The sequence below is a fragment of the Narcine bancroftii genome, chromosome 3 (assembly GCF_036971445.1).
Source record: "Narcine bancroftii isolate sNarBan1 chromosome 3, sNarBan1.hap1, whole genome shotgun sequence".
Taxonomy (NCBI): domain Eukaryota; kingdom Metazoa; phylum Chordata; class Chondrichthyes; order Torpediniformes; family Narcinidae; genus Narcine; species Narcine bancroftii.
This window is the reverse complement of record NC_091471.1, coordinates 34,712,142-34,736,077: the sequence shown is the minus strand read 5'-3', so window position 1 is coordinate 34,736,077 and position 23,936 is coordinate 34,712,142. Positions and strand designations below refer to the sequence as shown.

General features: G+C 40.1%; 1 protein-coding gene and 1 long non-coding RNA gene across 6 annotated transcripts in view; one reads left to right on the top strand and one right to left on the bottom strand.

Moving 5' to 3' along the window:
• The window catches only part of letm1 (leucine zipper-EF-hand containing transmembrane protein 1), an 80,179-nt gene extending 68,910 nt beyond the window's left edge, over window positions 1-11,269 (top strand). For 3 of the 4 annotated variants that reach the window (XM_069923770.1, XM_069923772.1, XM_069923769.1), the window contains 2 exons: window positions 1,550-1,706; window positions 8,369-11,269. In XM_069923770.1, the coding sequence (XP_069779871.1) occupies window positions 1,550-1,706; window positions 8,369-8,521 (310 nt within the window). In that variant the 3' untranslated portion in view covers window positions 8,522-11,269. The remainder of the gene's footprint in view (window positions 1-1,549; window positions 1,707-8,368) is intronic. The other variant, XM_069923771.1, reaches the window with a different exon arrangement.
• LOC138757065 (uncharacterized) overlaps window positions 1-20,997 on the bottom strand; it is a 63,749-nt gene extending 42,752 nt beyond the window's left edge. For both annotated transcript variants that reach the window (XR_011353323.1, XR_011353322.1), the window contains exon 1: window positions 20,930-20,997. This is a non-coding gene — a long non-coding RNA (uncharacterized lncRNA). The remainder of the gene's footprint in view (window positions 1-20,929) is intronic.
• Between the last annotated feature and the right edge of the window lie 2,939 nt (window positions 20,998-23,936).

Genomic DNA, 23,936 nt, shown 5'->3' with positions numbered 1-23,936 from the left:
CTCTAAACTTCTGCACTTCAACTCTCCAATCCCAAATCTATATCTGACTTCCAAGTTATTGCAATACATTTCCTAACTATTGCCAGAGCAATTTTTACAAATTTTGCTTGGAACATATTTCAGTTTTAATTGGGGTTTAGCCCCCTTGATATTACCAAATAAAACCAATATTGGATCCTGTGGGAATTTAACTTTAATGATTCTTTGTAATAAATTACCAATTTCCAACCAAAACGATTTAATCTTTGGACACTGCCAAGTAGAATACAAAAAAGGTACCAACTTCCTGTCTGCATCTAAAACATAAATCCAAAAAAGTATGAATCAATTTATTTAACTTTTGTGGTGTCAAATATAACTGATGAATAAAATGATATAGTACTAACATATACCTCACATTTATTGTACTTTTCATATTTTCTCTGCACAATTCCATCCAATTACCCTCATTTATTTGTTATTTCAAATCTTTGCATGTAGTAATCCTTTTAGACTTGTAAGTGATTTTAATTTTACGAACTTATTAGCTGTGACAAAGTGGTGCTCCTGTGGTCTGTGTACAAGAGTTAAAATTCATTGGATTGTCTGAAAGCTGTAAGTGGCAAAGAATGTACATTAACGTGGTACGTTTAAGGCACCTTATTGGTTGTTAAGGGAATAATATTACATAAATGAATACAGGTGGATGCAGACTACTATACTTGTTTTAAAGTATGGTTGGCATAGCATTTAGCTCAACGCCTTTACAGCACCATTGATTGGGACCAGGGTTCGAATCCTATGCTGTTTGTAAGGAGTTCTCCCTGTGTAAGTGTGGGTTTTCCCTGAGTGCTCTGGTTTCCTCCCACTGTTTGAAACGTACCAGGAGTGTAAGTTAATTGGGTGACACGGACTTGTGGTTTGAAATGGCCTGTAACTGCTGAATGTCTAAATTTAAAAAAACAATATTTGATGCCACACAAAACCACTGTGAGCCTGCATCTATATGGCCTTGTTTCACTGGCTTTGTGCAACCAGTTCATTGAAAACTCCTTGCTTCATTTTCTGAAAAGAATTGTGAACATGTTACCTGTTCAATGTCTTGTGTAATCTATCCAATAATTGTTTGCCTGAATATCTCACATTATGATCATGTATACATTTTTGTCTTCAATCATACCAGGTGGTGATCTATTTTTGTAGAAGCTGATGTGAGGTTCATTGTTCAAGCGTTGGATCTCGTTGCATCAGTTTGGTTTTTGGAGAGATAAATGCATCCTTTGTGAAGGACATAATGTCTGTTAACAAGCTACTGAGAGTCCACTGAGAGTTATCTTGTATAAAAGCGAAATAATTGGGTGTTTTAGTTCTGATTTGTGACCTTTCTACCCCTCCAGGATGAATCGGCAATAACTAATTATTTTAAAATGTTCCGCCTATTGCTAGCATTTCGAATCTGGTAATGAAAAATGCATTTGGAAATCCAAAATTTAATATTTGTCCTGCACGTTCCCCTTGGCTTATTCTGACAACAAGTTGCCATTGACTTGTAATATTTTCCTATCTACAGTTTTTATTCCAACTTTAGGGACAATGTCATCAGCATCAATGAGTTGATTGGTGCAATGAAGCAGATCCAGAATATTCCACAGCACAAGTTACAGAAGATCGCTGAATCACTTGATGAAAATAAAGACGGAAGAGTCGATATTATTGACGTAATTAAAGTAAGTTCAGAATCCCTGGCTTCTTCCCGCCATTCTATTTTTTTTAATGGATTGATGTTTTTTTTGGTGGGGGGGTATTTTTATCATTTTTGTTTTCTTTTATCATGTTTGGGCATCCTACAGTACCGCTTTTGATCCGTATCCCTTCTTATCCATATTTCTGTTCAAAGATCTTTTGAGATTGGTGTTTGTACCCCCTGGCAGCTCATTCCAGGTATGAACGACCCTCCAAGTTAAAATGTTATTCCTTAGGTTATTCGTAGATCTCGACCCCTCACCTTTAAACCTATTTCATAATTATGTATGACAATCCCACAAACTATTATAATACCATGAACTCTTTTGCTTAGCATTGCTGTTTATTTCGAACACTGTATCCAAATTCCTACCACAAGGGTATCATGGAATGAGGACTATTCTTTTTCTTAGCTAGGTTTTCTTTGTTTGAAATTGCTATGTAACTGACTGTTCAATTGTCAGCAGACGATCATGTCTTAATTTTACTGGCTTTCAATATGTAAAATTTCTCTGTGTTGCTTAAATAAAATTGTTTTCCTCAAATGTCTGTACCACTCGTTCATAAACTAGTGTCACTTCAAAATATAATTTTGTGTCATTAGTCATAGAATTCTATAGCAAGGAAATTAGTCTGCTGATATTTGAAATGTAATGTAATATACCTTAAATTTTATTTAGTATGTTCTTGTCAAACTATGCACGAGACATCCATCGGGTTTCCTCATAAAACAACCTCTATCACTATAGCTTGGTACATGCAACAATAAACTTGAACTTGCCTTTGCAAACCATGTACCTGTCTAAAAATCTTAAATGTTACAATTGTCCACACCTTCACCCCTTCCTCCTGCAGTTCATTCCATATAACCACCCTTTGAATAAAGATGGCGCCCCTTGAGGTCCCTTTTTAAATCTTTCCCCACTTAAACCTCTACCCTCTAGGTTTAGATTCACCTACTCAGGCTGATGATTTATCTTATCTATGTCACTGATTTTATGGACTTTTCTAAGATACCTCCCCCCTCCCCCCCCCCCCCCCCCCCACTTTGCTTACTATGCTCCAGTGAGTAAAGTCCAAACCTAACCTCAGAACAAAATTAAAGACCAGAGTGGCCGTCTGTGAATGGAACTAAAATTATTTTGTATATCTGCATTTTGTCAGGATATGGACAGAAAATCTATAGAAGTGAGATAATGCATCAATGAGGTTATGGACTGTCTTGAATCAAGTAAAGGTGGATAAATCTATAGGGCCTGACAAGATATTCCTTCAGGCTTTGAGGGAGGTTGTACAGAAATTGCAGAGGTATTTTAAATATCCTTCATCACAGGTGAGGTGCCAGAGGATTGGAGGAAAGCATATGTGGTTCCATTGTTTAATAATGGCTCCAAGAATAATCTTGGAAATTATAAGCAGGCGAGCATGATTTCAGTCGGACGTAAGTTATTGGAAGGTATCTTAAGAGACTGGATATGCAAGGGCTTGGATTGTTTGTGCGTGGTAGCTCATAGTCTCTTTCATCTTGTAGAATTATCCGGGGAGGGGGTTGATGTAGGAAAGGCAGTGGATGTGGGTCTACCTGGACTTCAGTAAGGACCAACTTCGCATGCAGGGCCTTATAAAGGCAAGAAAATTCATTTGCTCAGTATTGAAGATGAGGTAGTAAATTGGATTAGGCATGGACTTTATGCTGGAAGCTGGAGAATAGTTGTAAATGATTGCCTATCTTGTCAAGTATATTGTTTTCTGATTATTCAAGTACAACCTCCGGTTGTTCTCTGGTCCTTGGTGCAAAGCATCCAGACACACAACCAGACAATACACACAAACAGTCAAATAATATTTTATCTAAAAAAAAATATTGTTTTGTACGTTTGGAAGTCTCATGTGTTTAGTATGAGCAGTTCATTTGGTCATTCAGCATTCTCACTGAAAGCTGAAGGATAAAAGCTCTTCCTCAGCCTTGTGGTACTGACTCTGATAAAAGGTAAAAACCTTTTCCCCAACAGAGCAACTGAAAGTTGCTGTGGGCTGGGTGGATGATTTTGCATGCCCTCTTCAGACAACAATCCTGGTAGATCATGTCAATGGAGGGGAGGGAGACTCCAGTGATCCTCTCTGCCACTCTTGTGGTCCTGTTGATTGAGTTCTGCAGCAATCGGTCCACAATGATGCAGCTGGCCAAGATGTTCTCAGTCGAACTCCTTTTGAAGCTTGACATAATGGTGGCCGGTAGCCTTGCCTGCTTCATTCTTGTGCCTTCCTAACAAGTGAGGAGATGTTGAGTGTCAACAATAGGTCTCCTATCTGACTGGAATTTTGTGACTAGAGGAGTGCCTCAGGAATATATGCGGAGTTAATAGTTGTTTATTTTGGGTGATAAATTGGATCTTTGGTAACTTTGATCAGCAAATTTACAGATTTGGGGGTTGTAGTGGGCCATGAGGAAGGCTTTCAAAGCTTGCAGTGGAATCTGGGCCAGCTGGAAAAATGGACTACAAAATGGCAGATGAAATTTAATGCGGACAAATGTGAAATGTCGCACTTTGGGAAGATGAACTGGATTAGGATATACACAGTGAATGGTAGAGCACTGCAGAATATGGTAGAACAGAGGAAAAGACTGATCCATAATTCCTTGAAAATGACATCACAGATAGATAAATTCAGCAGGTCAAACAGTGCCTTTATATAGCAAAGGTAAAGATACATCACCAACATTTCGGGCTTGAGCCCTTTATCAAGGTGTGGGGGAACATGAGAGATGCCCAAACAAAAGGGGGAGTGGTGAGGGTGGGAGAGAGAAAGGAAGTAGGAACTGGAATAACTAGTTAAGGAAAGACAAGCTGATTAATGCAGTGAACTCAGTGTTCGTGTTCTGGGGTTGGAGAGTGTCCAGACAAAAAATGAGGTGCTGTTCCTCCAGTTGCAGGTGGTCGGGCAGGGTGGGGTGGGGGGAGTGTGAAAGGCCATGGACAGACATGAGAGTGTGACTCAGAATTGAAATGGTTGGCTACGGGGAGGTTGCTTTTGTTGCAGATGGAGAGGAGGTGGTGGGCGAAGCAATCTTCTAATCTGTGACCAGTCTCTCTGATGTTGACAAGGCCACAGAGGGTGCACTGGATGCAGTAAATGACGAGTTATTCTAGTTCCTATTTCCTTTTCTCTCCACCTAGCCTAGTCTTCTCCCTCCACCCCTTCCTGTAGTCCTCCTCCCCATCCCCCCCTCCATCTCCCATCCTCACCACCCCCCCTTCCCCCTTTTGTTTGGACTTCTCTCATGTTCCCCCACACTTTGATGAAGGACTCAAGCCCGAAATGTTGGTGATGTATCTTTACCGTTGCTATATAAAGACACTGTTTGACCTGCTGAGTTTCTCCAGCATTTGTATTTTTTCTCTTAACCACGGTGTCAACAGAATCCTTCGTTTTACCTCACAGGTAGATAAGGTCAAAATGAGAGCTTTTGGCACATTGACCTTCATAAAGCAAAATATTGAGTGCAGGAGTTGGGATGTTATGGTACAGTTGTACAAAACATTGGTGGGGCCACATTGGGAGTATTATGTGTAGTTTTGGTCACTTACCTACAGGAAAGGCATCAATGTTTGAAAGAGTACAGAGAAGATGTACAAGGATGTTGCTAGGACTTGAGGAGCTGAATTACAGGGAAAGGTTGCATCGATTTGAATTTTTTTCCATAAGGCATTGGAGAATGAGGAGAGATTTTAATAGAGGTGTACAAAATTATGAGGGGCAGAGACAAAGTAAATGAAAGCAGGCTTTTTCCACTGAGTCAAGAACTAGAGAACATGGGTTAAGAATGAATGTTGAAATGTTTAAGAACATCAGGGGATCTTCACTGAGTGGGTTAAGAATGTGGAATGAGAAACTTGAATGGGTACATAGATGGGAGGGATATGGTCTAGGTGCAGGTTGATGGACTAGGCAGAAAAATAGTTTGGCTGTATGGCCTGAAGGACCCTTTTCTGTGCTCTAGTGTTCTATGGCTCTCTCCTGTTTAAAATTACAACTCACAGTGGCATTCTCATAAATCTTTTCTGCTCCCTTTCCATCTTAATGTCTTTCCTATTCTTGGATAACTAAAACTGTATACCAATATTCCAAATGCACTCTGACCAACATCTTGTACAGTTGTAACATGACGTTTCTACTCCTGTACTCAATGCCCTGGCCATTGAAGACAAGTGTGCCAAATGTTGCTGTCATTAACAATTTGCTGCAAGAACTCAAGCGAGTTGATCAACATAAAGGGAAGTAAAAGAATTGTCAATGTTTCGGACTGGAGCCCTTCATTAAGATTCCACCATCTGCAATCTCATCTGTGCCTTCTTCATCATTCTGTACTTGCTCACCACTTTCACGGAACTATATTCCTGTACTCCTAAGTCTTTTTTTTCTACATAACCACCCAGGGTCCTAACATTCACTCTGCAATCCTGCCCTGATTTAAACTTCCAAAATAAACTTGTCCAAGTTGAATAACATCTACCATTCAGTTCATCTGGATCCTGTTGTGATCCTGAATAACCTTCTCCCTTTCCACCATGACACCACTTTTGGAGTTAGCCACAAACTTGCTAACCATGCTAACTACATTGTCATCCAAACAGTGGACCAAACCCTGATCCCTGCACACCACTAATCACAAGTCCAGTCTGAGTGACGACCTTCCACTTACCACCATGTGTCTCCTACCATCAAACCAATTCTATATCCATTCGGCCAGCTCACTGTGGATCACATGCGATCTAAGCTTCCAGAGCAACCTACCATCAGAGAACTTGTCCTCTCAATAATGATTTAAGCTGCTAAATAATTTTTCTTTTGTCTGCTTTTTGTGATGAATTAACTGCTCAGTGCTGCTACCTTGATCATCCTGAATACAGACTAGTACAAATTTAAATGATGCCTGTAAAGCAGTGGTTCCCAACCTTTTTCTTCCAACTCGTATACCACTTTAAGTATTCCCTATGCCATAGGTGCTTTGTGATTAATAAGGGATTGCTTAAGGTGGGATGTGGGTGGAAAGAAATAAATTTGAAAACCACTGTTTTAATTGTGCCTAATTGACTTGTTATGTGCACTGTTTCATAACTCCAAAGGAAATGGGCCAATGACAATTTTTCTCAAGCAAAATATTTTGGTAACAATTGAGTCTAGAGCAGTGGTTCTCAATCTTCCCTTCCCACTCACATACCACCTTAAGCAATCCCTTACTAATCACAGAGCACCAATGACATAGAGAATACTTAAAGTGGTATGTGAGTGGGAAGAAAAAGGTTGGGAACCACTGCAGGAACTGTTTGAGCTTGGTTCAATACAAAAATATCTTAAATTACAAAACAAAGGGAGTATTATGTTCTAGAATTTATATTTTGTGTACTTCATCTTTTCAGTATAACTAGCTGAATATCCAGGTCCACATAATTTTAAAAAAATATGCATTGACGGGTCAGTCCTTCAAATCTATCTAATGCTTTATCCTTGGGCCCACATCAAAAACTCCCTTAACTGTGAAACCCTTCTAATTCTGATCCCACACTCCAGTGAGGGCTGACAATCTACTGACAGAAGAGGAGTTTGCATACTAAATGGCTTGCATTTCTCAAATGCTGTGATTTTATACAGCCTCGGTTCTGCATATTTCATGGGAGGAGCTATTGACGCAAGAATGCTTCTCTATACATTTATCAAACAGCAACACATCTAAGGTTTTGAACTTTTCCGATGCAGGTGTTTTTTAAACTCGTAATTTTGGAGTTCTGTTTCCTCTTCACCTTTTGAACTTCAATAGGTTTTAACCAAGGACTGGGCAGCAGATGTTCTCAAAGCATTGTTTTATGCAGCTGTTTCGAGTTTGGATGAAAGATAAAAAGTGTCAGGAAAAAAACTTCTTCCAGAGTGCTCTGAGCAACTGCGTGTTATGAAGCTTCAAGTTCTCAGTGAAGTTTACATATGCTTAATCTAAATTGACCAATTTCATGGGTTAGTGATTCAGATGTTGTAGTGGTCTCTTGCTTCATAGGGCAGAGGGCCCAGGAACAGGACATTGTCCAAGACTACTTTCCATTGTAAAAATGACAGCTGCTACGTGATAATGACTAAAAATAATTTAGGTATTACCTTATTCAATTAGTTAATGAAAGGTAAGAGGAGAAGTGATCTGCAGGGTTTCTCAGGCAAAATTATGGCTGTGTTTCAAGTGTTCATCAACATGTTTAATTCTTTCATGTTCTCTCAATTTAGGAGTATAAAAAAATATATTAAAAAAAAAAGCTTGCTTTCCTGTCAAATTTATCTCGATGCTCAAAGACCTATTCATTTCTTCTTGAATATAATTTTCAACGGCAGAGTATCACATGTTTAATGCAGGGTGGTCAGCGCTAATGTCTATCTCTTGATTTGCTTTGAGAAAGACTTCACATTTCTCTATTTCACCTCTACAAAAAGTAAAGTGAGCACTGATTTTTTTCTCTCTCTCTAAAAGTAAATTCCCTACATCATACTCTTGTATGGACGAAGTAAATCATTTTAAGGTACAGGTATTGATTTTGAAAAGATGATAAATTTGTGAACTATTGCTAATTACTTAGTTTTGGTCTTTTTTGATCTTTTGCAGGTAGTGAAGTTGATAGATAAGGAGGATATAGACATCTCAACTAACCAGGTTGCAGAGATTTTGGAATTATTGCGCAAAGAAGAAAAAGTTGTGGAACAGCAGAAAGTGAAAGAGAAACCTGAGAAGGAACAGGTGGCAGAAATCAAGAACTAAATGACTCCAATAACAAAATTCTCATGATACGAGATCCCATATAATTGATTTTTTTTTAACTTGCTCAAAGTATTTGCATTAACAAGTGGATAATGTACTGGAGAAAAATTGTAGATGACTTTTTCACGAGAAATTGATTAATTAAGAATTGAGTCCCTCCATTCCAGATGCTAAGAAACAATAGATAAATGTTTATTTTGTTTGAAGTGCAAGTAAAGGAAATGTTATGTAATAAGCTCAAATAGCAATGTTTTATAGTTCAACGAAATTGCAATCTTGGTGACGATCAGTTTTGTTTCTTAAACTACTTATGGCGGACATCCAGGTCAGTAAATTGTGTTTAACCAATGTAAACTCTCAAGAAATATTTACAATATTCACAATCACGGAGCACTATTTACCAACATTTTCATTGCTGGAGCTTATTTAAATTATTTTATTTGCAAATGGTGTCCATTAAATCTAATTTTGTATGAATTCGAAAATATAGTGTGTTATGCACTGGAATTGGATAATGTATTATCAGGGCAAAGAATATATTTTTGGAATGGTCTAAATTATTAAAACTTTTCATTAAGTGTGGCAGTCCCTGGGTGCATCCAATGTGCATGCCATATTCTGCAACTTTTCAGATGTAGCCTGCCAAGTTTTAATATATTACTGCTGAACAGCTTATTTTTGAGTAGGGGCTATGTATCCTGAACACCTTGTTTCATTGTTTTGCTAAAAGTATCTGATTTGTCTATCAGGTTTTGGGAATATTCTCAGGTATTGCTCAATTTTGTTTATGAAGTGGAGGAGGAAAAATCCAATACAAGTTGTGCCTGTGTTTATAATGCAGATATTGTGGTGTTTGCTTTAATTGAGACGAGTTTCTCGGCACAGAATTGGACTCTCCGAAAGGATGGTAACGTGGCTTAATGAAATTTAAATGTTATTTACATTTTCATTGTAGTATTTCATATTTCTTAAATTATTTTTGAATTCTTGTGACTATAGAAATATGGTGATCAATTGATAACTTTAGTTTATTATTGCACAAAGAAGGATGTTAACTTTCAGGCATTACATTCAGTTTTAGTGTACCACACAAGGCATATATTAATCCCTAATGTTTTCCTAAACTACTTGTATGGAACTAATGAATGTTGCACAAAAGATGTATAGTTACTGATTTATATGTGCATAATTTGCATAGTAAATTATGATTTTTGAAAATATGAATAATCTTAATTCTTAAAATAATCAAATTGGTTTGAGTTTCACTAACCACATTTTACCAAAAAAGGCACCAAGGCATTATTTGACAATGAAATTATACATCACGGGCAGGGAATTGTTATTCGAATCACCCTCTTCACCAAAATGTCATTAATGTTAAACTTTGCTGAACTATTGCTTTAGCTATTTTTGCAAAAATTTTCTTTTCCCGCCCCCCCCCCAGATATATCCATTGCTTTTCTCTTCATCGAGTTTACTCAAACTTAAGATCTTTAGTTAAAATACTTTATTTCTCATAATTATTTGAATTTTAAGAAACAAATCCACAGTATCAATTTATTTTAAAACTATAAAATGTTTTATGCATTGAAAATAAAATCTATGCATCTTAATATAAATTGCATTATGACCAGTTTCAAACACTAGTGAACTGCCCAAAGATTGGTTTGGGAGTGTAGACACAAATTTGGTAACAGGAGATTATTGTATTTAATGTAATAAAGGTATGTTTCAGTCTGTTAGCTCTTTAGTTTATGCATCCTCCTTCATTATTTCTCTCAAATGTCCTGTTTTAACACCTGAGAAACAAAATCTTATTTTTGATCTTTTTTACTTTCCAATCCTGTTCACTATTCTCTCTGTAGCTCCTATTCAAACCACAGCATAGTCTAATTCATGGTCATTTGTCATTGCATAACGTAGTGAAATATGGAGTGCTGTGTACTCCTTTTAATCTCTGACCTGGATTCAAAATGATGGCCAAGAGGCTGTGAAGATTAGACATGTTTTGTATTTCAAGACACAATCTAAAGTTGTAAGCAACTTGGTAGCTAGTTGAGCTGTCAAAAAGATTTGGTAGATGTGGAGAATTAAACATTTCATAGTGTTGAAGTAGTTTATTGTTCAATGCTTAGGAATTGATAGAAAGAGTGTTTGTTACTTTTGACTGAATGGTACCCTGCCTGGAAATAATTAATGTTGGGAGCTGAGAAAAGTAACTTTTTTGAGTTGGTAAAAAGGATAGAAAATCAAAATCTCAAACATTATAAATGAAGATTTATTTACCTGTAATTAAAGATTTTGCTATGAAATTGTAACGTAAATAGCAAAATAAATTTTTACCTTTCTCTGTAAATGGAAATGCAAGTGAAAATCGTACTGCAAAGTTAAGAACATAAATTCCAAGGGAAAATTATTAAATTAACAAAGTAAATTGATGCCTGATGGAAATGTGCACATTTGAAGAATCCAGGATTTGTGATGTTAGAACGTGCTGTTTGTTGTAACCTTGACATATTTGTTGCTCGTGTTAAATTCAAACTGCTGTTCTGCTTTATTAGATTTTTCCTGCTTTAATGTTAATATATACAGAAGATTGTGCCCTGAACTTTGAAAAATATAAAATATGTTTTTTAAAATATTGGAGCATTGGACCGGAATGGACTGAAATGGTTAAGTTCATAGTAATCTAAATATTAATGTTTAATAATTGAAAGCTGACATGATTAAAGTACTCAAAGAATTAAATCCCATTGTCTGGCCATTTTCTTTTCCATCATTACCTCAATTTTTTTTTTCCATCTTCAAGGACTCAACTGGCCATCAAGACATGATCAAGGCAAATACAACTTCCATTATGCCTCACCCAGCTGACCTAAATCTGACTTAAAGAACATCAGGACACTACATTCAGCTTCTCATACCACATAAATGCATTTAAGTTTTAAGCTCTGCAGTTATTTAAAAAAAACCAATTGACATCAATATTGGTAAAGGTAATTGTACTATTGTATCAATAACAAGCAAAAGGCAGAATTACAAAAGGACCTAATTTCAAATGCATACCTCTCACTTATCGACTTAAATCCTGAAGATTTCCTTTAGGAGTCATCTGATACTGGGATATCAGAAACATGGTACAGGTAATGAAGAAAAACTGAGATGAAACTCGCTTGCTAAATGGCTGTTTTTCAGACTTTTTAAAATTTATGGAGTTGATGTTGCTTACTCCATGAGCAACAGTAAAGCAATGCAAAAGAGTATGAGGTGGTAATTTTTGAGATGTAGGTGGCACTGATATAATTTTTAAAAATTACCTCTACTAGACCATGCCTCTAATTAACGAACTGTGGCACAGAAAGAGGTGGAAACAAAGAGCTGCCAGCAAAAAGATTTAGGACATAAAATAGCTGAAGAAGCTTGGATGGAAATTTGTCAGAATAGTATTCGGAAATGAATTAACGCTAGACTAGTGATGATTAATTATAATGTTATTCATCAGTTATATTTAACGCCGGAGAAATTTAAAAAATTTGGTCTTAGTAAGTTGGATTTTTGTTTTCGATGTGATCAGACGGCCAATACTTTTTTGCATACTGTTTGGCTTTGTGATCGATTGCAACAGTTTTGGAAAGGTATTCAATCTATTTTTAACAGTTTATATAATATCCATCTTGTATTAGATCCCGATATATTTTTATTAGGGAACATGCAATCATTAATTGATTTAGGTTTAGAGGATTATCAGATTTCCTTAATCTATTTAGCTTTAGTCATGGCTAAGAAATGTATAGCACTTACTTGGAAAGAAAAATATATTAACTTTAGATAAGTGGTATTTGGAGATGAAATTTTGTTTGACTATGGAAAGGATATCTTTTTCAATTCAGGATAAGATGTCTTTTTATAAGTTAAAGTGGACTCCGTTTGCTAATTATATGCATTTAAGTTTGATTTAAATATATGTTTAAGCGTGATATTTTAGTATTGATAATTTTTTTGTTGTTAGAATTTTTTTAGGTTAAGTTATATCTCTTTTTTTGTAAGTGGGTATTTTTTTTCCATACATAATATTGTTAATTTTATTAACTCTTCACTCTTTATTTTAGGGGGGAGGGCTGGACTAATTTTAAGTTAGATTACTAATATTGTGTTACAATTAACGGGGGGGGGGGTTTATTTTGTGTAGTTTTCTGATGTAATATTATAATCATACCTTTTTAAATTTTTTTTTCTATTTTTCTTTAAATGTAATTCTTTATTGTATTCATGTTATAAAATTTTAAATAAAATCTTCAAAAAACAAAAGAGCTGCCAGCTAACTTTATGAAATGGAGTGGCACAGGTTTTAAATGTCACTTTTTAAGTGAATTCTACTTAAAGATTAGCACAAGGCAATTTAAGTGAAGTGCTCAGTCACTGATTTGTTCCACTACCACCAAATTTTTCTTTCAAATGTAGATCATGGTGTTTGCACCAAGTCTCATTCTCTAATTAACCCAGTTCCCTGACTTGCACCAACTCCCAATCTGGCTTGGAATATAGAACAGTGCAACACAGGAACACATGACAAAACCCTATGGCTCACAATGTCCTCACTGAACGTGATGCCAGATTAAAACTTGGCTGATTTCATGTTCTACATATCCCTTCTGTGGCCAAATTTGCATCTCCAATTTTTGCTACTCTTTCCTAGCCTATGCTTAGAAATATTTGAGTTCCTATGCTGAGGCACCAATAGCTCAATGGTTAGAGCATTGGTCTTGTAAACCAGGGGTTTGCAAGTTCATTTCTTGTGGGGGGGGGGGGGGCTCATTTCTGTGAGGGGCAATGGATAGAGTGGTGACTCTGTCTTCCTTACAGTTGACAAAGTTAAAAGAATTTCATGTATGTCATGTAGCAATAATGGAACTCCTTAATTTTAAACAAAAATGTAAAAACACAATGCTGGAGAAAACCGATCAAACAGGGTTACAGTGTAACTCTACAGAGCAAAGATAAAGAAAATAACCAACATTTTGAGCTTGAGCCCTTCATCAAGGTATGAAAATGTGGGCAGGCACCTGAACTAAATAGTGGTGGGAGGAGGAGGAGCACAGTCCCAAGGGCAGGATGTAATAGGTGGATAAGGGAGGGAGGGCACACCACCAAGCAGAGGGAGGAGGGCTCACTCTGTGAATGGAGAGCGAGGAAATAACTTTGAACTTGCCTTGATGAAGGGCTCAAGCCCGAAATGTCGGCTATGTATTTTTAGCTTTGCTACATAAAGGACCGTAGGCTCCTAGAACGCTTCCACCAGTGTTGTCTCCGCTCCATCCTCAACATCCATTGGAGCGCTTTCATCCCTAACGTCAAAGTACTCGAGATGGCAGAGGTCGACAGTATCGAGTCCACGCTGCTGAAGATCCAGGGTGGGTCACGTCTCCAGAATGGAGGACCATTGCCTTCCCAAGATCGTGTTATATGGCGAGCTCTCCACTGGCCACCGTGACAGAGGTGCACCAAAGAAAAGGTACAAGGACTGCCTAAAGAAATCTCTTGGTGCCTGCCACATTGACCACCGCCAGTGGGCTGATATCGCCTCAAACCGTGCATCTTGGCGCCTCACAGTTTGGTGGGCAGCAACCTCCTTTGAAGAAGACCGCAGAGCCCACCTCACTGACAAAAGGCAAAGGAGGAAAAACCCAACACCCAAACCCAACCAACCAATTTTCCCCTGCAGCCGCTGCAACCGTGTCTGCCTGTCCCGCATCGGACTTGTCAGCCACAAACGAGCCTGCAGCTGACGTGGACATTTACCCCCTCCATAAATCTTCGTCCGCGAAGCCAAGCCAAAGAAGAACATAAAGGACACTGCTTGAGCTGAGATTCTCCAACTTCAACCATGGTGTCTACAGATTTTTTTTACTGGGCAAAAGAATACAAAGGGAGCGGGAACGGAAAGTAGGCTAGCAGAAACCGGAGAAGTCGGTGTTAATGCCATCTAGTTGGAGAGCGCCCAGACAGAATAAAATGGATGGGGATTTTTTTTTCAAGCCACACTCATTTTCCACAGCAATGTGGCACTGTTGCTGCTCCAGTGACCAGGGATTCCTATCCAGTGCTGACTGTAAGAGGTTTGTACATTCTCACCATGTTTGCGGGAGTTTCCTTTTGGCTCTGCAGTTTCCTCCCACCTTCCAAAGCTTATGGGATTGTAGGTTAATTTGGGAACAGTTTGATGGCATGGGTTTAAAGGCTGGATTTGGCTTCAAAATTCAAATGTATCTCTAAGATGTTTTAAAATGCAGTAAATGAGATGTAAAGCACTTAGAAATACACCGTGGGAAAAGTAACAAAAGAGTCAATTTGGAGTGACAAAAGAGACCTGTAAAGCTGCAGGGAAGCTTGATGTAGTGAAAAATGGGTGATCATTGCAATAAGCTGTTAATGCGATTAAAGTGGCAAAGCAGCAGGTATGGATGGAATCCCCCCAGAAGTCTGGAAGGCTGGCGGCAAAACTCTGCATGCCAAACTGCATGAGTTTTTCAAGCTTTGTTGGGACCAAGGTAAACTGCCTCAGGATCTTCATGATGCCACCATCATCACCCTGTACAAAAACAAAGGCGAGAAATCAGACTGCTCAAACTACAGGGGAATCACATTGCTCTCCATTGCAGGCAAAATCTTCGCTAGGATTCTACTAAATAGAATAATACCTAGTGTCGCCGAGAATATTCTCCCAGAATCACAGTGCGGCTTTCGCGCAAACAGAGGAACTACTGACATGGTCTTTGCCCTCAGACAGCTCCAAGAAAAGTGCAGAGAACAAAACAAAGGACTCTACATCACCTTTGTTGACCTCACCAAAGCCTTCGACACCGTGAGCAGGAAAGGGCTTTGGCAAATACTAGAGCGCATCGGATGTCCCCCAAAGTTCCTCAACATGATTATCCAACTGCACGAAAACCAACAAGGTCAGGTCAGATACAGCAATGAGCTCTCTGAACCCTTCTCCATTAACAATGGCGTGAAGCAAGGCTGTGTTCTCGCACCAACCCTCTTTTCAATCTTCTTCAGCATGATGCTGAACCAAGCCATGAAAGACCCCAACAATGAAGACGCTGTTTACATCCGGTACCGCACGGATGGCAGTCTCTTCAATCTGAGGCGCCTGCAAGCTCACACCAAGACACAAGAGAAACTTGTCCATGAACTACTCTTTGCAGATGATGCCGCTTTAGTTGCCCATTCAGAGCCAGCTCTTCAGCGCTTGACGTCCTGCTTTGCGGAAACTGCCAAAATGTTTGGCCTGGAAGTCAGCCTGAAGAAAACTGAGGTCCTCCATCAGCCAGCTCCCCACCATGAATACCAGCCCCCCCACATCTCCATCGGGCACACAAAACTCAAAACGGTCAACCAGTTTACCTATCTCGGCTGCACCATTTCATCAGATGCAAGGATCGACAATGAGATAGACAACAGACTCGCCAAGGCAAATAGCGCCTTTGGAAGACTACACAAAAGAGTCTGGAAAAACAACCAACTGTAAAACCTCACAAAGATAAGCGTATACAGAGCCGTTGTCATACCCACACTCCTGTTCGGCTCCGAATCATGGGTCCTCTACCGGCACCACCTACGGCTCCTAGAACGCTTCCACCAGCGTTGTCTCCGCTCCATCCTCAACATCCATTGGAGCGCTTACACCCCTAACGTTGAAGTACTCGAGATGGCAGAGGTCGACAGCATCGAGTCCACGCTGCTGAAGATCCAGCTGCGCTGGATGGGTCACGTCTCCAGAATGGAGGACCATCGCCTTCCCAAGATCGTGTTATATGGCGAGCTCTCCACTGGCCACTGTGACAGAGGTGCACCAAAGAAAAGGTACAAGGACTGCCTAAAGAAATCTCTTGGTGCCTGCCACATTGACCACCGCCAGTGGGCTGATAACGCCTCAAACCGTGCATCTTGGCGCCTCACAGTTTGGCGGGCAGCAACCTCCTTTGAAGAAGACCGCAGAGCCCACCTCACTGACAAAAGGCAAAGGAGGAAAAACCCAACACCCAACCCCAACCAACCAATTTTCCCTTGCAACCGCTGCAATCGTGTCTGCCTGTCCCGCATCGGACTTGTCAGCCACAAACGAGCCTGCAGCTGACGTGGACTTTTTACCCCCTCCATAAATCTTCGTCCGCGAAGCCAAGCCAAAGAAAGGGTGAATAGGAGAAAAGAATGTGGGAGTTGTGAAATGCAGTTTAATGGGTCAGAGAAAGAATGACCTTCACTCCCAGAGGGAACAAATGAGCTGAGCAAGTGTTACAAATGGATGACTGAAAAGTTACCTGCAGTTGTATAATTCATAGGAGGGTCACAAACATAGATCAGAGTTGGATTGGGAACAAAAGTGACAGGTAGCAATAAGCTCAGTCACTGCTGCAGAATGAATGGAGGTTTTGGGAAAACGATCATCCATTCTGTGTTTTGTTTCTCCAACGGAGAGGAAACCACATTGTGAATACCAAATGCAATCCACCAAGTTGGAAGAAGTGCATCAGATGATAAATGAACATAAACCTTTTGCTTTAATAACTTGATCTTCACACCCAAGTATGTCATCCACCGCCTCTCTAGCCTCAGGACATGGTAATGCTAATAATTCACTTTTGAATTTAATACTGCCTATTGGTTGTAAACTTCCAAAAGACCTGACAAAAGTTGAATTGGAGCAGCTATTGACCATTACATCCTTGTCCATTTTCGTAACCATTTAAGCTTATGGATTTATGATCTCTGTCTCCAAATGCACTCTCTCTGACACACCAGCCACTTGTCCAATTACAATCCCTCAGATTACCTTCAATGCTGCTCCTTCCCTATTGTTCTTGTAACTGAGTTGCCTACATAATCTTCAGGAAGGAACATGTGCAGGACTTCTGATGAAGGTACTCCCATGGTGATGTTGGACAAGGAGTACCAGGACTTGGACCCATCAATGATGAAAGATTAGTGACATATTTCCTCTCCTTTTTCAATGTTTTTATTGATTTTTACAATATTAATACACAAATAGTAGCAATAAATCAAAATATATATAAATAGCGCCTTTGGAAGACTACACAAAAGAGTTTGGAAAAACAACCAACTGAAAAACCTCACAAAGATCAGCATGTACAGAGCCGTTGTCATATCCACGCTCCTGTTCAGCTCCGAATCATGGGTCCTCTACCGGCATCACCTACGGCTCCTAGAACGCTTCCACCAGCGTTGTCTCTGCTCAATCCTCAACATTCATTGGAGCGACTTCATCTCTAACATCGAAGTACTCGAGATGGCAGAGGCCGACAGCATCGAATCCACGCTGCTGAAGATCCAACTGCGCTGGGCAGGTCACGTCTTCAGAATGGAGGTCCATCGCCTTCCCAAGATCATGTTATATGGCGAGCTCTCCACTGGCCACCGTGACAGAGGTGGACCAAAGAAAAGGTACAAGGACTGCCTAAAGAAATCTCTTGGTGCCTGCCACATTGACCACCACCAGTGGGCTGATATCGCCTCAAACCGTGCATCTTGGCGCCTCACAGTTTGGCGGGCAGCAACCTCCTTTGAAGAAGACCGCAGAGCCCACCTCACTGACAAAAGACAAAGGAGGAAACACCCAACCCCAACCAACCAATTTTCCCCTGCAGCCGCTGCAACCGTGTCTGCCTGTCCCGCATCGGACTTGTCAGCCACAAACGAGCCTGCAGGTAACGTGGACATTACCCTTCCATAAATCTTCGTCCGCGAAGCCAAGCCAAAGAGGATATACAAAAGAAAGCTTTATATAAGAAAATGTATATAAACAAGATATCAAAACAATGTCTATAAACAAGATATCAAAACATTTGGCAAATTGAAGATAAAATTAAATATACTATATTACAAATTTGGTAAGTATATATTATTTCACTACCATTAAAATAAAACACACACTCACAAAGCAAAATCTAAGTGATCTTATAGATTACAAAAATTATGAATAAAAGGACCCCATAAACTTAAAAAAAATTAACTCCATTACATTAGAAGAACATCTGATTTTTTTCCAAAGTTAGTCATGCCATCATACAAGATCAGTATTGATCATCCAGCACAGTGGTTCTCAACTTTTTTCTTTCCACTCACATGCCACTTTAAATAATCTCTATGGCTCTGTGATTAGTAAGGGATTGCTTAAGGTGGTATGTGAGTGGGAAGGGACGGTTGAGAATCACTGCTCTAGACCCAATTGTCACTAAAATATTTTGCTTGAGAAAAATTGTCGTTGGCCCATTTCCTTTGGATTTATAAAACCGAGCACATAACAAGTCAATTAGGTCTGATTAAACAGTGGTTTTCAAACTTTCTTTCCACCCACATACCAGTGGAGTCATGTCTTCCTGAGTAATCTATGCTCCAAGAAATCAATTTTTTTTTGTCCAAAACTGCATTTATCCGGATTGATGGTCAGTCTAAATTTTTGAAGACAAATAAAAAGTGTACAAAGATGTTCCAAATGTTCTTCTTTAGTTGCACTGGCCACTAAAATGTCTTTGAGGTAAATGAAGACATTGATCATACCACGTCCTAAAGCATCAATCACCTGTTGAAATGACTGACCGGCATTCTTTAATCTGAATGGCATTCACAAAAATTCAAAGAACCCAAACGGGGTAATTATTGCTGTTTTTGGAGAAGATCTTTGCTCCATGTAAATTAGCCAAGAAATCCTGACTATGAGGTATCAGAGAACAATCTGGAATGGTGGTGTCGTTAAGCCGCCTGTAATCTCCACAAGGTTGTCAACCGCCATTGTGTTTTGGGACCACATGTCATGGAGATGCCCAGGGGCTGTCGGTCCTACGAATTATGCCTAGTTCCTCCATCTTGGCAAACTCTTCCTTAGCTAAACTGCTGCTATAATAAATGACCAAGGGTAGAAACGATTCTCGAACTTGAAATTCATCTTCCTGGTGTCAAAGGTTGGAATGTTGGAACTGTTAACTGCTCATAGTTGCATGACCGGGGTAGGATGGCATGTGTCAAAACCGGTAGCTGGAAATACACTAACTTTTGAACCCATCTCCACCATAAATTTTTGCTGGGACAACTGCTCCCATACATACAGTTGGCTTGCAGGTTTCTCGTCAACCGCCACAGCCCTTACTGGCGGTTGCCCTGGGCAATTCCCACAAATGAGCAGGATGGAAGGCACTTGTGGGCATTTACTTCCCAACACCTGTGATAATAACATCAAGACAAGGTGCCCACAAGCTGCTTGCTTGTTTTGGGCGTTGCCTGCTTGTAGGGAGTGATGTGCTAAGAGCACTAGAGTGTGGCACAGGGTCAATATCGGAGGGGTTGGTTGTGCAGACTAGTCTTTCCTTGCTGTTCTTTTAAGGCAGTCATAGAACTCTGTCTCCTCGACAGCCCTAGGGTCTTCAAATAAACACTTGGATAACAAGAGCCTAATATCATCTGGCATTCACTCTTAATAACTTTTGCCAGCTGCCAGGAAGAGCATTTCATCCATTAGTTCTGAAGGGGTGTGGTCTCCCAATCTATCGAGAAGTAGTCGTTTGGATGCCCTTTCCCTATGGATGCCCTTACCATATATATGTAATAAAAGTGCTTTTAAAACATCATGCTGATATGTGGTGGATCCCATAGGAAGTCACTGACCCTCAGCGACAGCCTGGTCCAAGACACTGACAAGATGATAATAACAAGTGGTGTCCAATTTGACTTTGTGAAGGTGAAGTTGTGCTTCAGTCTGTTGAAACCATAGTTCAGGATCAGCCATCCAGAAAGGTGGCAGCTTCACAGCAATGGCTGCAGAGTCCATGTTTGTCCAAAAATACAATTTTGGACTTGTTGGGGTCACCAATTGTTCCCACTGGATTTGCAGTGGACACGATGAAATAACCATACAAGGCATTTCTAGAGTGAATCAAGCGGATTTACTCTTCACCACCCGCACAACCTTTCAAAAGCCAGAATCATGCACTCGATATGCACTGACATTATCACGCACTGATGTCACATGGCTGGTTCGATGCCTCCTGGGAGTTGTAGTGCCGCCATAGAGCCACTACAATTGGGTTGTTTAAATTTAAAAGATAGCTGTTCGAATTAAGTTAAATTATTATCAATAAATAAATCTTGAAAAGATTGGAAACCCAACTTTAGCCATTCACAAAAAGCAGAACCTAGCACAGAAGGTGATAAAAGGAATTGAATAATATAGGCCTAACAAATGAAATCCCAAAATATTTTCTGAATTGAAACCAAATTCTCAAAGTATGTTTGACAACAGAATTATCAGTTAAAATAATTTTTAGTAGAATAAATTTCTAAATTAATCCATTTTGAACTGTAGTCACATATTTCCAAGTCAAAATAGCTCACAATCTGCAGGTTGTGGTGTTCCTATGTTCCGAAAGCCATTGTACTTGGTTAAGTTCGCATTTAAGATTTATTGTTGGAGAACATATATGACATCACAAACAACCTGAGATTCTTTTTCCTGTGGGCCAGGCAGAATTTCTAATTATCAGTCGTGCAAAAAAAACTGTACTCGAAAAATACATATACAAAAGAGATCTGTAATCAAAAAAAGAAATATAAACAAACTGACTGTGCAATAAAGAAAAAAAAATCAGTAATCAGTGATATACAAAATAGGAGATCTGATTGAATTCATTGTTTAGGAGATGATGGCAGAGGAGTAGCAACTGTTCCTAAACCTACCACAGTCTCGTGGCACCTGGAGGAAGTCAGAGGAACACAACCCATTCCTCATCGAGGACTCAGTAGTGGAGAGGGTCAAGAACTTCAAATTCCTGGGTGTCAACATCTCCGAGGATCTGTCCTGGAGCGCCTATGTTGATGCATCATGAAGAAGGCTTGCCAGCGGCTATCCATTGTGAGATATCTGAGGAGATTCGGTTTGTCACCGAAGACTTCTTAAACTTGTACAGGTATACCATGGAGAATATTCTGGCTTGTTGCATCACTGCCTGGTATGGAGGCGCAATTCTTAGGACAAAAATAAACTCCAGAGGTTTGTTAACTTGGCCTGTGACATCACAGGCACCAGACTTCACTCCATCGAGGACATTTACATGAGGTGGTGTCTTAAAAAAGCAGCCTCTATCCTCAAAGACCCCCACCACCCAGGCCATGCCCTCTTCACTCTGCTACCATTGGGAAAAAGGTAAAAGAGCCTAAAGACGAGCACTCAGTGGCAGAAGGACAGGTTCTTCCCATCAGATTCCTGAAAAATCAATGAACCAAAGACACTGCCTTAGTTTTCATGCACTGTTATTTTTATTTTCTATATTATTGTTGTAAGATGGTTTATAACATGCAGCGTGATGGTGTCGCAAAACACAACATTTCATGACCCATTCATGACAATAAATCTGATTCATAACTCTGTTAGTTTTAAAAATAGTTTTGGAGAAGCTTAGGATTGTCCTAAATTAAGTAAGGAGGTATCATGCAGGAACAAGCAAAGGATAATTGGGAGAGACTGTTTGCAGGTAAAGGGATAATGCCAAAGGGGAAGCTTTTAAAACTGAGGTAGCAAGAGTTCAAGGGTCGCATCATCCTGTTGGGCTGAATGACAAATCTGGCCTGGCTGACATGAGCTATTGAGGCTCTGGTCAGTAAAAGATAGGAGGCAACACCAGATTTAAGCAAAGTGGATCAAACAAATCCATTGGTGAGTATATAAGATGTAGTAGTTCACAAGTGGCTAATTAGAAGGGATAAAAGAGGACATGACAAGGATCTGGGAAATCCCAAGCGATTCTACATGACTCCAGGCTGGTGAACCTGATATCAGTCATGGGCAAGTTACTGGAGGGGATTCTGGGAAACAGGTTGTACTTGCATTTAGGAAGGTGAAGACTGATTTGGGATAGTCTGTATGGCTTTGTGTGTGGGAAAACATGTCTCCCAAACTGAAATTAAGTTTTTTGAAGAGGCAATCACAAAGATTGATGAAGGCGGGTGGTAGTTGTTGTCTTCATAATTAAAAAAAAATTTAGACATACTCCACAGTAACGGGCCATTTCCATCCACAAGCCCGTGCCGCCCAATTACACCCAATTAACCTTCAATCCCTGGCATATTTCGAACTTTGACAAGGTCCCACATGGTATATTTGTCTGGGCTGAGCCAAGTGGATAGAGGATTGGCTTAAGGCAAGGGTTGTGACTCAGATTACAGGCTTCTGACCAGTGGTGTGTCAGAGGGGTCAGTGCTGTGTACACTTTTGTTTCTCATGTTTATTGATGACTTGGATGATTAATAAGTTTGCAGATGAAACCAAAAGCGATTGTGTAGTAGACAGGGAAGAAAGTTGTCTCAGATGACAGGATTGAGATGAACTGGGAAAGTGGGCCACGGATTGGCAGATGGAATTTAACAAGGACAAGTGCAAGTTTATTGCTCTTTGGTGGGTAGCAGCAGTGTTCCCACTAAGCTGTGCGTGTGCACAAATGATCTGTGTGCGCATGTCGACACTTGCACAAAATGGACTATGTGCATGCCCACACACGCACAAATGTGCACTCGTTGATTTTCTTTGTGTGCACGTGCACACTAGCCCTTTGTGCGCACACACGCCCCGCACAGCTTAGAGGCAGCTCTGCAGGCCAGGATTTGCACAATGTTTGGTAGGATCAAGGGAGGGTTAAAGAACAAATACATCTTGGGGTACAGGTGTAATGGTGAGTAGCAATGGTAGCATTATGGCTCTAATGGGGTGAATGGAGAACAAAGGCACAGCGCTGCTCCAAATAGTTCAACTGCCTGGCCCTAATGCCAGCGTCTATGTACAGGTTTTAAACAGCTTGCTAAAGGAGCTGATGGTTGGTAAGTAAAAGCCTGCCACCATGGAGGTCTGTACCCAAGATGGCAATGCCTGTGCTGGGCAGCGACCATGTGGGGTTGCAGACTCAGAGTCTGCCAGGGAACAGCAGACTGGCAAAGGGCACTATAAACAGGAGGAACACACCCCCTCCCACCCCATTGAGAAGGAGATGACCCAACAGTGAAAGTGACCATGGCAGCAGATCAGTGAGGGGCTCAGCCACTGAAGAACCCACATAGACTGCAGGCAACTTGGCGTTGAGGGACCCACATGGTCTGCAGGCCGCTGACGACTGGCTCATGGGATCCAGGTATCATAGCCAGGATTTGAGAAAGTGCTGAGGGGAAGAAGGGCTCCTAAAGCGCCTCGGGCGCTGAAGGCTTCTTATTCATGTCAGAGTTTTGGAACCTGATCTCAGGTTGGCAATGGATCTAATAGGGGGTCTGTGCAAAAAATCCATAGCTACTCGGTGACTCTGAACGGGCACTCTTTTGCTTCTCTTTCTCTTTTACTCTAAGGAGCACTGGGCAAAAT